The sequence below is a fragment of the Seriola dumerili genome, unplaced genomic scaffold, assembly GCF_002260705.1.
Source record: "Seriola dumerili isolate Sdu_G_001 unplaced genomic scaffold, Sdu_1.0 BDQW01000079.1, whole genome shotgun sequence".
Taxonomy (NCBI): Eukaryota; Metazoa; Chordata; class Actinopteri; order Carangiformes; family Carangidae; genus Seriola; species Seriola dumerili.
Genome location: NW_019174334.1, coordinates 693,699 through 711,782, shown reverse-complemented (window position 1 = coordinate 711,782; position 18,084 = coordinate 693,699). Strand labels below are relative to the sequence as shown.

The window sequence follows — 18,084 nt, the reverse complement described above, 5'->3', positions numbered from 1 at the left end:
TTAGTAAAACCCAAGTTTACCCAATGGTTCACCATCAGACAAACATTTTCTTCCTCATTTTGGCAGTGACCATCCTACACTCCCTTTAGAGTAGGACTATTTAGTTTTAATGTGTGCCAGCATAAAACCCATAGAGGCTTTTTACAGGCTGCAGAAAAAAGACGCATTTCATATTCAAACATTGTGCAAACAGGAGTCTGAATAAAAGTGAATCTTTGCTTTTATTATTGATTATGAAAATGAACAGGCACCTATTATATGGAGCTTGCACATCCCAGAACAAATTTTCAAATATAAATAAACACACCCTCATTAGTGTTGATCACTCACAACAACCTGCAAGCTAAGAGTTCAAACCACATTGAAAAGGAAAGAAAACAAAACAAAAAAAGAAAAACCATCCAAACCCTTGTAACATATTCACTCGCAAGTTTTTCAAATCTCTACTGATCTACTGCCAACTGGGTGAAGGCTTTTTTGTCCCCGCACAAATGCTGTTGTGACTGCATTTACACAATCAGTTCAGTCCCGCCGGCTTTTTCTTCACAGCACAGTGACAGCAGACAAGACCATTACAATGAAGCTAATAATTATTTAAAAAACCATTGGTTAAATAGATGACTTTAAGTTATCAATATAGTTTTGAGATAGCAGTGTGCTGTGGTAATCTCCTCTACAGTTTAGAGTATCATCACATTCACTCAAGTTCATTCAAGAAACTCAGCTAGACCCTGGAAAAAGCAAATGCAATACAAACAACCCAAGAAGGAAAATTCAAGTATCTCTGACTGGATGGCGATAAACATTTCTTTAGGAATGGAGTGATTACAGTCTGAAATGACAGAGAGATCCTCTGGAGGTGAGGTTTGTAATATCCATCCCATAAACCATTACTTAAGTTATGGAAAGACTAAAAGTTGCCACAATATCTGATGCCAATAAGAAAAAGTAGGGTTTAAAATTGCATGCATCCCCACTGTAAAACTACTAAACTTTTTTTTTTTTTTTTTAACCAACAGTAGTGTTTGTTGTTGACTGTACACATCCTAATTAGCAAAAGATGCAGACTAACGTCCAATGAAATAAAGCACTCCTATCATCATTCTGCTATAAAGTAAATGCATCCTCTGCTAATTTCTTTCACATCATCCAGCAATTTAAAGACTTATATACAATAGTTTCAGACATGTTATAAGTTTACAACATAACAGTCTCTTTTGGTGAAAATATAGTTAAATTCAAAATATCTGATAGGTATCTTTTTAGAGGTGATCTCTTTATTGAAAAAAGTACCTGAGCCAAAACTCTGACCAGGGGGAATCACAAAAGCCTTGTCCTTACAACTTCTAGAAAGACTCTCCTTTTCGTCATTCACTACCTTTCTGGAGATGAAACGAAGATTTAAATTAAATAACAAATACAAAAAGAAGAAAAAAAAAAGAAAAAGAAAAATCAATCAAAAACATACTGACCCATCAAAACAACCCCCCTTTTCAAAGTATCAGCTAGTTGAAAAACAGTACAAAAAAGAACGCGACATTTAAAATCAAACATTTTAGAAGATTAAAGCATGAGATTTTAAAAAAAAAAAAAAAGAAAAAAAAAGTATCTTACAAATAAAAACGGAGCATGCGACAATGTTCTCTTACAGACATTCTTTAAATGGAAGAGAGGCCGCTGCACATCTTCAAGGCTGGACTAGTGAACACTACATGGGTTCAGCCCAACTTTACGAGGAGATGCACACTGAGGTCATCAGCTGATTAACCTATAGTCGCATCTGTTGTATTCCTGTACCGACATTCTGTCCAACAGCAGGAAGAACTGCAACCAGGTCTCGAGTTGGAAGATGAAGAAGAAAATTGTGTGTAAGCTTGATGAAGTGGTTACAAACTAAAACCTGATAAATAAGTGGAGGACTGCTTACAGTATAACTGCAAGTTGGGAATAATGTACTCATAGTGCCTTTTTAAACTAGATACTTTCACAGTGCATATAATAATAATAAAAAAAAAACAAACAGATGAAGCATTTTCTTGGGGTTATGATGGTCCAATCCCTTCCAGAAAACAATTAGATTTGGATTTCTCTTTGTAGGCCCAAGCATGCATCCATCAGTTATTATTGCACAACACAAGGACCTTAAAATGCACCCATACACAAACAAAAAAGTAACAATAATATCTTAAAACAGGAATTATAATTATCTCACTACAAATCCACCTTGCTTGCTCGCTGCATTACTACCTTTTTGCCAGAAACGATCCTTCTCAGGGGCATCTAAACGTTCACTTATTTTCATTCTCTATATTACAGCCGACTAAAACATGCATCCATCTGCCCGCGGGGGGGAAATGCAGTCAAGAGCCTCCAGCGCATGGTGTCCATTGTTCCAGTCAAAGGTCAGAGTTCAAAGACTGAATGATTAAAAAGTGCTTTATGTAGGTCAGTAGGACTTCTTTCTTCTACGATTATTACAAAGTTTGTACATTAGCATGTATCATCTGTAAAGGCAAACAAAAGTAATTTAATGACATCATATTTAGAATAATTGGCAACTGCTTTTAATTGTGTCCCACGACTAAAAAAACAGGGGGAAAAAAATGTGAGAAGAAAATACTCACCATGATACCACCATTTTGTCTTCTTTGGATTTTTGTTACACGTTCTTACATAAAAGGAATTATCAGGCGGTCGTCGCTGCAGACAAAAAAAACAAGAATTTAGATTTAACATTTAACAAAGACATAATTTACATGAATCACTATATTTATCCCTCCCCCAGACATCATTACAGGCTCCGTACCTTTTCTTTGCAGCTGGACAACATGCTGATAATGCTAAGACAAACTGACTGCACTGAGAGGGCTGGCGACCAATCTTCCGTTAGAATAGACAGACAGATGTGACCGTTGCTATACACATGAGGGTGGACAGGTATATTCTCTCCCGTGAACATTACCTGCAAGAGTGAAACAAAGGTGGTGAGTATGTGATGCTAAAAAGATAAAATAAAGATTTTGGTGTTCTAAGATACAACTTGGGAGAGTACAAGTTGGGGAAAAAAAAGTTTGTTTTTTTTTCCATTAATGACAGAAAGTAATGAGACTTGCTGTATAAGCTCAGGCTTAGCCCTCTACAGCGACATGAGGCTCTGGGATTAGGACAGAGGGGCCGGGATGGGGTGAGAGAGGGGAAGAGAGAGCGAGAGACTAAGAGAGGAGACACACTCAATAAAAAGGATCAGAGGCCATTAGCCACTGAAAGGGTGCGAGACTCAGGGCTAACCAGGGAGATACAGTAAGTGTGATGAGGACAAGGAACTCAAGATTGTGGATGTGAAGTACGGAGGAGGGAAAGTGGGTAAGGAGGGTAGTGAAGGGTAACAATGGGTTGAGGCAGTCTGGCACCAGATACGGCCTCACAGGAGAGTGCAGGCTTCACTTCACAGGGGGATGGGGGGGTGTTGTGTGACAGGATGAGTGTTACAGATAGGAGCAGAGAGTAAAGCTGGCACTACACTCAAAACATCAAGACAAATGAAAGCTCCTTGCTTGCAGGAAAGTTAAAATATTTACTGAAATGTCTGCTTAACACAAAGCTGTGCGGGCACCAGCTTTGAGCAGACAGGCACTATGGGCAATCTACATGTTGCTTTCCAATCCTAATGTTATATTACAGTTACTCTCATGATGTTTGTATCCATCTGTGCTTCTTTTATTGATTTGTGTGCAAGACATGTTTCAATATTTTCACTTTTGCAAGCAAGAAGCTGCACATTTTCTTCCAGCTCTAACTCTTGGTCTTCTACTTTTCAACCCACAATTTAATTTATATGTATTAGCAACTATTTTCATCATCAAATAATGACTTATGTCTTTTACGACTCAATTGTGTGGATCATCTTATCTGTCTTTTATATTACTGTAAACGGAAAATGTCTAGGTTTTAGATTGGTGATCAGACGTCTCTTTGCCCTTTAATAATAATGGGCTTTTTTAAAATGACAGCTTTGCAATCAAAACTAAGTGCTCCATGCAGCTTTAATTACTGTAATGTATAAATGATGGCTAGGTACAACTTTTCAAAAATTTGCACAGCCTTGCTCAGCATGTAAGAAAAACTATACAGCCAATAGCAGGAGGACATTTGCTGGGAAAGCGACAGAAGCCTGAAAGACAAGCTTAAAAGTTTCAACAGATCACATGATACCGTTGAAAACTGGCAGACAAACGTGTGTTGTAAAGTGCTGAAATAGGCCGTGACAATTTCCACAATTGCAACTGGTCAGCCTACGCAGAGTGTGGTTAACAAAACAAATGTGATTATGTTTTGGTAGGAAATCTGTAGTTTTTTCCTTTGAATATGTAACAGAAGTAAGAACATGGTGACCTCTATAAAAGGGCTCAGTAGAAATGGAAGCCACAAGCTGTTAATGCAAAAGTTATTAACTGAGACTGGGTAGGTCAATGGTCGAACAGTTTTTGATGACAACAGGAACATTTGCTATGGGGGTGGGTGTTTTCCAAAATGCAGCACACATGGTCTCAGAACTACACATTTGTGCAATACAGAATTACTTCTGAAGCTCCTCACACACTGCAGCACTGTTAACACCGGGGTTCCCTTGGGAGCCCCAGGAGGAGTCCAAGAGAGGACCACTTTGGCAGCCTGTCCTTCCTATTTGAAAGGATAGTAGCTAAGTAGCTAAGTTTATCTAATTTTGTCTACACCGCCTCATTGTCTATTTTTAGGTAGGAAGGCTCCTGATGAGTGAAACAAGATTGCTGAGATAAACTAATCCCTTCAAACACAGCTCCAGTGGCAGCTCTGCACTGGTGTCTCTGTCAGTGATTCCTGGCTCCAGTGTTTCCAAGCTGAGATTCATTCCACTGACAACTGCAGAGCCAATGCGTTTCAGGTGATTACTGCAGGCATCTAGACAGTGGATATGGAGGATTGTTTACACAGGTTTTGAGTTTTTGATTTAGTCTGGAAAACAGGATCTCTGCACACTGCACCATCAAACCAGTAGTAGATGAATATGCTTTGGTATCCAATCTTACCAAACGGTCAGTGAGAACAGATGCTGGGCATTAAAGAGAGGCTATGTAACATTTGAGAGAACAAATAAACTCTTCCACTTACAAATGGAAAGTTGAATTCTTTGAAGAAACAAAACACACCCTTGCTCAATTCAGGACATACAGTTACTTTGTTGATACAGCCTTACTTGATCTGGAATGACCTGCAGCTTATGGTGACTACTGTTATCAAACTTTAGTTAAATATTGCTGTATAATGGAAACAACTTATTCAGTTCGTTGAGTTTATGATTCTACAAGACAGCAAATATTGAACAGTCTCACTTTAAGCATGGATGTTCAACAGTATAGTCAAAACTGTGAAGCTGCAGATCTGTTCATTCATTGGTGCTCACATCCAGTAAGGCAGACAGGACTTTCTAGGTCCTCAAGATAGGATGATAAATGAACAGCACTTACATGATGATTTTCAGCCATGAGAACAGGACAAAGCTTTTCACAGTGCCTCACTCTTAGCCTCACTCACACACTCACACACACACAGTTGCAGTTGCAAACTTCTGCTTACCTGAGGTGAATCAAAAGGATAACGACTACTAAATTTGAAAAGCAGCTGAAATTTCTCTCCTTCATACAGTGTGCCAGGTGCTCCCTCCATGTCTACAATCCACCTAAAAAGAAAGGCACAATATTAAAATGGTAAACATCTCACTTAAACAAAAGGAATGAAAAAAAAATTATACTGATCACCCAACACTTAGCCAAAACACAAGTGGTATCCAAAGATCTAAAAAAAAAAAAAAAGTTTCTTTGTTGACAACTCAGTTTTTCACTCTGAAACTAAAACTTACCAAAGCACCCAGAACTTTAAATTTAACTCAGAGATGGGTCATTAGATTTTTTAAGTTTGTCATTTAATTTCTACACCCTGAGACAACTTTAAGACTGATCTGTTGTAAAATGTATTGACGCAAGTGACACCTGAGTTACTAAATTCCTCCTGTCAAGTCGTGTTATCAGGTTAACACTTCCTTAACAGTCTGTCTGAAATATCTTAACAACAATTAAATGGAACGCCATGAAACCATGACATGAGACATTCAGTCCCCAGAAAATGACATCTGCTGATGTTGGTGATAGCCTGACTTTTCCTCCATTGCCAACAGCATGTTCACTGTTCAATACTTTGGTTTATGACCAAAGACCTGCAAAACTAATGACATTCCTATCAGCCTCAGCTGTACTTTGTATTAAATTCTGATAATAGATTAATAAGAATGATTAAAACATAATATGATTGATTAATAATGCTCTATCTTCTATCTCATCACGTAGATTAGCTAGGAACATGAGCAAAACAACTTGAATGGATCACATCTCATTATCATTAAAAAAGAATCATACAAAATATGAGCTGCCAATGCTGCAGTAAGTGTGTAATCAAAAGCTTTCAGCCTGACTCATTCCAGTGACATTCAATATTCCACTGGGTTATAACAGTGGTTTAGTAATAATGTGATATTCTATTGATCCAGGGGACAAAATCTGTTTTCGCTTCTGCAGCCTGGCTACAGAACTGTGCTGACTGAGCTGCAAGGGATTCAGTGTCTTGCTCAGAATGGTAGATGATTGCAAACACAGGGGCTTGATTCTGTGTTTTGGGATGAAGGACATTCTACTTTCTCAATGTGGCCACAACTCAGGGGCCACATGTAGCTTCAGTGGCAAACAAGCCAAAAAATTTAAGTCCAGAGCAGAGCATTTCTGGGGATTGCCTGCTCACAGCAGAAACCTCAGAGGAGAAGAAAAAGGAACGGTGATGGCAGCATCACAATCTCTGACCTAATTTCTTCCAGGCAAGCAGATAGGATACTAAAGAGACTTGTGGCTGTTGTTCGGGTTTATAGCCTTGTGTCTCTTTCAAATCTAGCCTGAGGCACATGATCATTCGGGCCTACATGCAAGGTCAGTTCTCTTTAAAACTTCACCCTTAGAAAATCTAATGGTCAAAGTGTCTGAAAAGAACTCTATTTTTCTGAAGAAAGTAAAGAGGCAATATCACTGTACATGATGCTGAGTTACACCTGAGGCAACCCACGCTGAACACAGGAAAAAACTCCAAGGACTCCAAGGACATTATGCTCAACTTGCTCAAATTCCCCACAGGCTGGTGATTATATGATCCAGTCAACAAAAATAACACTGAGCCATTTAGTGAAAGTATGTGTGTGTGTGTGTGTGTACATATACATATGAAAGACTTTATAGTGCTTTAAAGCAGCAGTTTCCTTGTTTACAATGGCTGACTAATTCCAACATGAAGCTGAGCCATCTGTACTAAACACACAAATACACAGTCAACTAAAAGACATTGTAATCAAATGATACAGCACTGAGAGACAGAGTGTACTACATAAACAAAAGCTATAACACATGGTCACCTTATCATCCATCACACACATAGCTTCGTCACCAGGGAGCTTTTTCTCCATGTTTGGATAAGGTCAGCTTGAATGTCAAGCAGGAACAGACTATTTGTATCTTACTACATCAGGACTTGTGTGATAAAAAAGCACAGCAGTGGGGATTTGTTATCAATCACTATGACAGAAAGTCGGGCTGAACAATTAATTGAAATATTATCGAAATCGCAATATGGACAAGTGCGTTATCCAAGTCACAGGAGCTGCAATTTTTTTTTTTAAAAGATAAAATGTGTCACAGAACACCATTAATGAAGCACTGTGGTGCTACAGTGATGCCCGAGACTACAAATCATTTTTGTTTGGTACAAGCCCCAGAAAAAAGCACATCACCATCATTTTCATATTGTTTTTCAGTGAAAATGAAACGCAAAAATGACCATTCAAAAAGGAAATCTTGAGACAATCGCAATATCTGCCAAAATAATACCAACTCCATTTTTCTTTGCATATCATTCTGCCCTAACAGAAAGCCAATCCTGGCTGAGGTGACCGAGTTGAGAGAAAAAGGCACACCCATGCATACCATCACAGACGTGAGATGAGGAAGCCAGAAGAACTGGTTGGAAAACTTGTCAGTTACGCAAAACACATAACATTCATTCAATCTGACCAGGTCACTATCACCTAATCAGAGAGATACCAACATATGGATCTGTCAGTGTTACAAGATTGTCTTAAACTAACCACAAGCATTGAAACGTGCATTGCCTCTTTAGGGACATCAGAAGAGCCTGGTTGCAATGATGCTAGAGGACATTCTGACCAACACAACAAAGGAGTAACTTTCAAAGTCAAAGTTACAAACCTGCGGCTGAAAGACATTTGAATGCCGGCCAGAAATTTGTCTCGAATCCATTTACAGGACAACAACTCCTCATCCTTACTGCTTATCAGACACAATTTGATTCACACTGCAACAGTATTCACAGGCATTTAAGGGAACACCAAGACACCCAGACAGGAAGGTCAGCTAAGCAGCCTCTGCTCCTTGCTACCCTAGACCAACTCCTGCATGCCAACCATTAAATATTTTATAAGGATGAATAGTGACATTGTGCATTAGAGACACTCTACTGAGGGGGCAGAGCTGCCAGTCACTGGAATGACCCCGATTCCTCCTCACCAGTAGCTGCTGAAGCTATGAGAGCTTTGTGTCTTAATACCTCCTACCACTGTAACAGTTACCCTTATGCTCACCACACTGTGCTCTCACAGTGATGAAACAGGTCATTACACAGGCACATGGGATTTGTGTTTATTCATAGATGCAAACCTGCTCCAATGACTACTGTAGGTGTAGGTGACAGTGCCCTCATGTTTACTGTGTTAGAAATGCTGTCAAGCTGGAACACATGAATAGCATGGAATAAAAAAACAAAAACACTTACTGTGTAATGGTGTTCTGTACACTTTTTTCGTTGAGCGTCATTCCAGGGGGTGGATCATTTTGCAGGGCTAATAATTCCTTTTGTAGCCTTTTCTGTTGGAGAGAATGTGTTTGGGTTTCTGCCACACTCAAAAAATGTTGTAGTATAGCATCACGGTAATATATGAACCATCATAAACAAACAGCAGAAGCCAATCACATTAGCAAAGTCAACATTTAGCCCTCACGTCCAGTCATTTTATTTATAAACAAACCTCCACAAAATATAAATTATGTTTGTGTATAACATTTAATGGCGGCGCGATTATAGCTAGCGTCCTGTAACGTGTTAATGTATTTAAAGGAAAACTCCACCCTGACTGTTTTAACTCGTATACAAAACAAAACGACTAGTGACAGATGAAACGATAAGGTTGTGGCATAAAAGACGAACCCAGTTCATCAGTCATAAAGATAGCATTATGGGTTTTCAGATAAGACAAATCTCACTCGATTCGACACAGCTTTCTCATGAAACCGATGCACCTGTTCAGCTCAAGAGACTGCAACTGCTCAATCTGCGCACTGTCTCGTTAGCAAGCTAACGATAACGTCAGCCAAATAACAGCCACAAAACCGTTGAAAAATAGAACGAATTTCAACTCGTAACATAACATTTCTTGAGTTATCCCCCCCTGAGTTGCTGCGTAGAGAATATATACAAAATATAAGAATATAAAATTCAACATATGTCTCCAGGAAGCTGGTTTCTATGCTAGCCTTGACTTGGTGCTGTTGAGGATGATGGGCTAGTTGTGTTGCTAGCAAAGACCAAGCGCTAAACCTGAACAGTTTAGGACAAATGTCATCGCTTTCACTTTAATGTCATCACTACTTCGAACAAATACATATACGCAAATTAAGTGGTCAATAAAACACCGGGAAAGACTGTAGTGAAGGTCAGGTAAATTATAAATATGCGATCGCTGTCAACTGTAGTCTTACCTGCATCGACGCCATGATGGAACCCCCCCTGCATCAGCGCAGAGTGGAGGACTGTACGTCACGGAGTCACGTGAGAGGAGAAGTTGTTTTTTTGACAGACGAAAACAATCCACTGACATGCCTCATCAGAGCTTGAACCCCGGTCACACCTCGGTCATTTGAAGTCGTTAACGAACCATTTACCATTTCTACAACAGAATTTCAAATTAGAAACAGAATAAAAGGCCACTGAGATTACATAGGACATTAAAGAGGGTCAGTGACCTCTGCTCAAGGAGAGATGACCTGCCCACCATCCCTCCAGAGTCCTATCAAATAGTTACTTTTTCATTTTCGTATTTTAGTTATTAAAATATTATCACATATTGATTAGCAATATTAAATACACAGTGTTTGATGCTGAGTTTAAATGACATTATAAATCCATAATGCCTTTCATCACATCTTTTATGACATTTGTGTGGTAAATTTTCTTAGTTCAATCTGTCTTTTATAGCTCAGTTTAAAAAAACAAAACAAAACATTACTAAGGTCCTAGATGTAATCTCCAATAAAGCAACAAACCATAAAGGTATCACGTTTAAAATCTGATACCTTTTCATTCCCTTTGCGCATTAAAACCAAACTGTAAAAAGCAGGGGTGGCATATTCATTTAGCTTTATCTGCAAAGTTTACATTCTATTCAACTGAACAGTCATTTGACAAAGCCTCCTAAGATTTCAAGAAAAAAATAATCCTTTCCCTCTGTAGCCACTGTTAATGGAGATGCGATATGAGCTCCCACCTGATATGGCTGACACAATAGCCAGATAACGGATCAAAACCAGCTCTTCACATTTGCTGATACGTGCTTAAGGCCATATTCTGTTTGCATGTTCAAAGCAACTGCATTTATTTAGAATTATGAGATCATGTTCATCAGCTTGTACTTGATATTTTGCCTAGTTTAGGTGCAGTACTTCCACTTTCTCTTGCAAATCAGAAAACCACACACCATATCATCCTATAGTGTTCATAATTTCTTCTACAACATGCAATGTTGTCATCAGCCCAAAGTAGCCTACTTACATGTTGCCGGAGTCAGTGTACTAACTATATTTTATATCTATGAATTATTGTCTAATGTTAAACTGTTTGTGTGGTCTGTCAAACAGTTTGTAATGTTTTACTTGAGCTAAACCAAAATACACAAATAAAGAATGATGCAGGGAAAGTAGTATTTAAATTCAGATGTACTTCATATGGAACAAGGTAGCAACAGTCAACAAAGTGCTCACCAAACAGGTCTTTATTAAGATGGAGAGGTGAAGAAAGATTTCAAGGGCAGGGGGCACATTCATCACATTCTTAGGAAAGGGATGCAGTCTGCCATATCCATTTCTTACATTAAAATGAAATCCTTTAATACTAATAAAATTAGGACAGAAAGCCAGGTGCAAAAAAAGGAGAAAAAAACTCTTTGTGGTGATGCACTTATTCATGTTTCATATGGTTTACATGACAAAAGAAGTTAAATATGCAAAAAAATATCTAAAAATGTTTGAAGCTTCTACATTATCGGGTAACTTTAGCAATCCAAAAAGTTTGCAGCCATGAGCAGTTCCAGTGCGATCTCCGGAGCGATGGGGAATTCAGGTATTTCTGTGGAGCTGTTGGTGTAACGGACCTTGTAGGTGAAATACATGCAGACCTTGGACAAGACATGAGATGGAATCTCCCTGAAGTTCACTTCATTGGTTTCATTCTCAGCAAACTGACCTGTAGATAGAGGGTTACATTATGTGTCATGAGTAGAAATAATGAAACACAGACATGCAATTTGTGAAATACACCTTTAAAAATCCTGTCCTTAGTAGCAGAATATTTCTGCAAGATGCTACCCACTAATGTACAAGAAATAAGACCATGGTAGGTATTAATGAGGGATTAGAAAAAGTTCTATAATCCATGTTTAATAGGAGGTAACAAAAACATTGTATGGAGGGCACATAGTGCCACCAACTGGGCAGCCAAAAACACCAATCCCTTAATTATAATCTTTAAGTAGTAGAAGTAAGACGTAATTAAGCAAAGCATCAAAATTATATTAATTTTTCGATACAACCTTACACATAGTCTAATAGGATGCAGACCAATAGTGTAGGTACTGTGAACATAAAGAACATTGGGTTGCGCAGTTATATTGGGATCCCAGAATGTGATTTGTATTTTTCTATAAACAAGGCTGACAAATGAGTTAAATGTTTTCATCAAAATAAAACCCTTCCCATAGATAACATGTATAACATGGGGAGATGAGGTACTAAGTATTACCAGAGGTCAACTGAATTTCATTCTGGTTCGTGGTGTACTGTAATTTCTACAGATATTCAGTGTTGAATACAGTTTACAGTAAAGTCACATCTATCTAAGCAGTACAGACGATAAAAAAAGCAAAAAAAAAAAAGCACTCTTTTCCAGTTCCTCCAAGTCAAAGTTGTAAATCCAGGCTCTTGGAAGAGCAAACCTACAAATCTGCTTTTCCTCAGAATTATCAATGACAATTTACATTATGCTGGGAAAGTATGCACTTTAATGTCAGGTTAAAAGTTCAATGAAAAAAGTCTCTAATTTCAGGCATATTGAACCTTATTATTATTATTTAGGGATGCCTTGTAGTATACACATACACTCTATGTGTGTGTGTGTGTGTGTGTGTCCAAAAAATTCATTTAAACTGTGTAATGATTGGGAGCAATTAAGCAGTCTGGATAGAAGACACCATGAGCTAATCCCCCGCTTATTTCTGACAGCTGCCAAAAAAGTGGCACAATGTTGTTGCACTGGATGTACCAGAGGATGACTGGATGTGCTGAAAGCTGGTAAATTTGCTGGGGATTACTATTTTTTTTAATTCTGACACGATAGATTCCTAATGGATTGCCATTAGAAACAAAATTAATCCGGTTAAACACTTGAAGAACCTTTACACACCATTTGCAGAGGTGTGCAATTTTGAAATTAGGGGGAAAAACTTTATTATATTCATATTTAATTTGTCCGATTCCTCACCTGGCCCACTCAACATGGCTTTGATAGTCCCAGATGTCAAGGCATGTTCCCTTTTCACAATAAATTCATGGCCATCTGAAGAGATCAACTTCACGTACATGGCATCCGGCCCTTCACAGCCACCGTAGGTTCTTTCTTCACCATCTGTGAAACAACATAAACTGACAATCTCAAACAGGTGTGAGCCAAATGTGTCAGTAACACATACATATTAGACCAACTGTCACAACGGTAGTGACTTTGGAGAATGGTCTTATTGAAGAACCAGTTAACAAATGAGACCTGTGTGAATTGGTGCACACATCTACTCTGATGTGAACAAACATTTTATGAATTGGCAAACAACACTGTGAATTTCTGAGGAGCTAGAGGATAATATATAGGCCAGGTAATAACTCACCCATCCTGTTCTGGATTTTCGGTTAACCCTGCAAAGGAACATAGAAAAATTACCAAACATCTCATAAACAATATAAGGCAGTCAAGGCTGGACACTGGCTGAAGCATAAAGCAGTCACACCTATGTTAAAATTACAGTTAGGGCCTTAAATTTTCTAGTGAATTTTTTGACAGCCTCCGTGAAACATTGAGTCAAATAAGTATCTTACAGAGATATACCACAAGGTAGCTGTCGTTGAAATAAATCCTAATAACTACAACTGTGAAATCTCTGCTCTAATGCAACTTAAATCAAACAACGGTTGTCGTCATTTCTTTCACTGTCCAAACTGTTTTTATAAGTGAATTCGCAGCCATTAACGTTAGCTTACGTTGGCTAGCGAGCTAACACCATGCTAAACAAACGATACAAATTCTTTTGTCGGTTGTTCAGTGTTTAGAGCTCATATCAGACAAACAATCCTAGACACGCCAACACAAAACAGCATGTAGTGGAAACATAACAGTGTTTCTTACCACTCTGTAGACGAATGTGGAGTGGAGATTACGTTACAGCTAACGTTAGCCACCACACTGTTGATACCCGGAACCAGTTTGTTGAACACACGTCCGCGATTTATTTCTTCCGTAGAATTTGAGGTGCAAAGAGAAACGGTCCCTTTCCACTATACTACTATAAATCCTGGTATTTGCAAAAACAATCTTTGTTTGAAAATGAAAATCTAGTTTGATGTTCAGGCAAATGTCCCTCTTCAATTTTCCAGAGACACAAAACGTTTTTATAAAATGATATCTGTTGTAATCACAAAATCCGGAAGTGAAAAAATATTGGGCAAAGTAGGATAATAAACATTTACCCCTCCGCTGTCTAAAATAAGTGCCACGATATAATAAGGCACAACAACATATGTGTCACTATAAAACAAGTATCATTTTTAATTTCAATAAAGAGCTGAGATGACTTGTCAAATTTACACCCGTTTACAGGCCATTTCTAGAGATTAATATTATCCTGTTAACCCTGTAGAGGGCGCCTGTGTTTCGGGTTAACCTCCCTGACTGTCTCCACTGGCTGTGATGAGCGAAAGCAGGTGCTGATTGGACATGACAGAGACATTTTGCAGACCCATAAATCTGGATTCAAGAATGAGAGACAGAGAAGTCATGTACTCTATACCATCTTACATTTTCCAAATTCCAGTCAGTAAAAATCAATCAATTCAGCATTTGTTCATTATTTTTTATTTCAAAAGTAGGGAAGGACAATTATATGAGTATTCACCTGTGTGATCAGTGTTATAGGGCCATCTACAAGACCAACATCTTATAAACAATAATTAAGTTTGTTCTTTGTATGAACAATGAACTATTAGGCCTCATAAATTCTCTTCTATCAGGTAAAGAGGTGTCTGTCATAGACCAGAGACAGTTGAGAAACAGCCACACTGTAGTCACGGTCAGGTTCAGAGTGTGACTTTGCCCTGATCCTGCCTGGAGTTCTTTCATGTAGGAAAAGTGATGACTGTTGAAATCTGAGGCCACCATATGGACGCAGTTATCTGAGCTGTGACACTAAGAGCAGATTACTGAGCGTGCCTGTAAATTCTGCTGTTTGACCCAGAGGTGCAGTGTAATACTCTTCATGATGGTAAGGATATTTATTTATTTCTTTATTTTTTTCTTCTTTACACTGTCCATTTACACACAGATGTTAAGTACCCAAGTGACTCACAGGAGGTACAGAGAGACCATTTCCCCAGACTGTTCCGTTTTGTTGAAGTGGCTGTGCTCACCGTTACCTCAGATGTCAGCGATGACTTCTGCAGAGGTGACACCTGACCTGGTATTTGTCTTACAGTAATACCAGGTTTAGCAATGCTGTCAGTTTGTGTTCTGGAAAGTTCTAGCCTCCTGTGCATTGACTGCCTCTGTTGCCTGTTGACTCTCACACATACACACTTACACACACTCACACACACACACAACCAAAAACAATCACTGACCTTCCAGTCCCCCATTACACCATTAGTGCTCATGATCAGAGCGGGCGGGTGGCGGCGGACGCTTTGATGTCTCTCTGATACGACCCACCCTGCTGCAGCTGCTCTCAGCTCTATTTTGGGGAGGCTGCTGTGGGCCCTTAGAACAGGGCTTCCTTAACACACACATGCACACACAATATATGCAAACACTCTTGTCATGCCAAGTGATATCATCTATCCTTTTAACACATCGACTGTATAATTTCTCAGATTACATTTTTTTACACACACGCAGGCCATTCTGGAAAAGGTGGGATGCAGTTAACTTGCTAAAAAAAAAGCACTTGTCCATCTTTATGCTTGTAAGTGTAATTCGTTTGTTTGTTTGACATCTTAGACATTCAAATGTGCCACATTCAGCATGGTTTACATTCTTATAAGACAGCAAATGTGCAGATACATTCATGTTCACTTGGTTAATAAATGACTTAAACACCCCCCCCCCCCCCCCCCCCCACCCCTTTTTTGCTCATCTTTAAGGATTAAAAGTTATGTAAAGGTGGGTACGGTATGGTACGTTAAGCAGACTAGCCCTCACAGTAACTTGACAAGCATGCCACATTTTCCATCTCTTTATACCACCAGTTTCAATACCGCAGAGTCGGTCAAATGTCAACACATAGGATCATTTGTGAACAGTACAATGGCTTTGTTGGAGGAGCCCTGAATGAAACCAGGTCAGAATTTTAGTCATGATAGGGAAAGATGGGGGAGGAATGTCTTTGGGCATTTCTTCTCTGAAAAGAGGGTAAGGCTTGTCACAATGAATTTGAGGGTACTGTCCCTTTTGCCTGCAGCAAGTCATAGCGCCCTGCAATTCTTATGTTGGTCCTAATCTCATGAGCCACTGCTGGAGAGTAGCATCAGTGACCCATGACATGCCACAAACAACTTTGGCTCAGGTAAAATAATTGTATGTTATATAATTTATAAATGTATGTTAAAATACAAAAACAGAATAATATATGAATTTTAATCAGGAGCTTTGTTTGCATTTGGAATTAGGTTCATGTTGCCACCTCAGCAAGAAAATTAGTGATAGCTATAATGTGTCATAATGTGTAAAGAAAAAGATTTTAGACTCTGGCTTTGTTGTGTGATTTCAAGGCCAGACACGCTGAAGCCAGTTGCCCTCGATTCAACTTTTCTTGGCTAACTATGATCTGGATGACTGAGAGGGTTCACAGACAGACATGCTGAAGCATATCGGCTCTCATCGCTAACACAAGAACAACAATGAATACATCATTTGGTGATAGTTTGAGCAGCATGCACATCTGCCATGTGTGATTCTCAGATGGAGATAATGTCGGGCAAATTGTTAAATAATTTAATTCTTCAGTAATCTTATTGGAAGTCAACTTAGGAAAAAAGAACCTCCCCAACACAGAGGTGGAGTTTTTTAATTAGGTGTTTCTTGGATAAATAGATAAATAGGTAGCAGAGCTGTTTTTCAAACAAATGTGTCATAGAGAAAATGGGGACAGACTTTTATTTATTGTATCAAAATGTGTTGGAAAATAACTGTCATGAAAGTAGTAATACAATGCACTCTGAGTCAGTGAAACAATATTATTCTGATCCAGTCATTAACAGTACACCATGCAATACAATGATGATTCAAAGCCACCAACCTCTGCAGCCATTAAGACAAAGTGGATTGCTCACAACCCAGTGACAAGCACTGAATGAGAAATATCCTCCAAATCATCTGAACAGCCCTTTATGAGATGTTCTTGCTTGTCTCTACAAAACAATGTTAGTGTATTGCTCTTACTCCACACAATGAAGGCCTCAAATGGCATAACAGACAGATAAGTGGATGTGACAACCATTTACTTTCAATAGCTTGAGGCTAATGCACTGCGTTGAGGCCTTGCCTGTCTGAACTATAATGACTCATCCTACAGACCACTATGATAAAATCTTCATCATAATTCACATCTCACGCAATAAACAGGGCATGAAAAGTCTTGTGCTTAAATGGCCTATAAGTGAATTCTGTTTATCTTTTTTAAGTCATCAATGTGCTTTCCTGCAGAAACACGGCATGTGCGAGCATTAGCATGAGACAAAAAAAGAAAGTGGCGCGTGTTTAAATAATAAGACAGATAATAGCTTACTTTAGACGGCTGAGTGATAGGTTTATGGTTTTAAAATGGAGATTTGTTTGTGTAAATATAACAGATGAAGTGATGCTAAGCTAAAGCTAGCTATGCCAGGCATGGAAAGGGGATCTGCTTAATACTGATGTCTTAGCAACAGTTTTGAAAAATGCTGGCCACTGATATCCCCTCGCTGCTTACTAGCCTTAATCCAATTTTAGAAGCACAACCAATCTGCATTTTAGACAGAAGGTGGAGGCTTGGTCTCAGAGAGGGAAGTTAAATATACACATGGTGGATATATGCCAGGCTTGAGATGGTGTATGTCCAAGCCAATCCTCACAGATACACAACAGACAACAAACAAACAAACCAACCAACCAACAAACAAACAAACCAACCGACAAACAAGTTGATTTATTCTTTATCAAAACAACTGGCAACTAATTTACATGAGTTGCCAAAGTATTTTACGCCCACATAATAAGTATTTAGTCTTTAAAAGCAATAAGTACACACCCAGTGTTTTATATGCCATCGTAAGTATAAGGGCTTTTCTTTTAAAGTGTTTATTATAATGTATT

General features: G+C 38.7%; 2 protein-coding genes across 2 annotated transcripts; both read right to left on the bottom strand.

The window, feature by feature from the left end:
- Positions 1-202: 202 nt before the first annotated feature.
- Positions 203-9,926, bottom strand: ube2w (ubiquitin conjugating enzyme E2 W). Its single transcript, XM_022744355.1, has 6 exons — positions 9,903-9,926; positions 8,920-9,011; positions 5,614-5,716; positions 2,807-2,962; positions 2,625-2,700; positions 203-2,504 (listed from the first exon to the last, which is right to left on the bottom strand). Exons 1-6 carry the CDS (start codon positions 9,915-9,917, stop codon positions 2,491-2,493), a joined length of 456 nt encoding a protein of 151 aa, XP_022600076.1. The 5' UTR covers positions 9,918-9,926; the 3' UTR covers positions 203-2,490.
- A 1,242-nt stretch (positions 9,927-11,168) lies between these two features.
- Positions 11,169-13,974, bottom strand: eloc (elongin C). The gene is made up of 4 exons (XM_022744286.1): positions 13,870-13,974; positions 13,355-13,382; positions 12,955-13,098; positions 11,169-11,661 (listed from the first exon to the last, which is right to left on the bottom strand). Exons 2-4 carry the CDS (start codon positions 13,356-13,358, stop codon positions 11,471-11,473), a joined length of 339 nt encoding a protein of 112 aa, XP_022600007.1. The 5' UTR covers positions 13,359-13,382; positions 13,870-13,974; the 3' UTR covers positions 11,169-11,470.
- Positions 13,975-18,084: the final 4,110 nt, after the last annotated feature.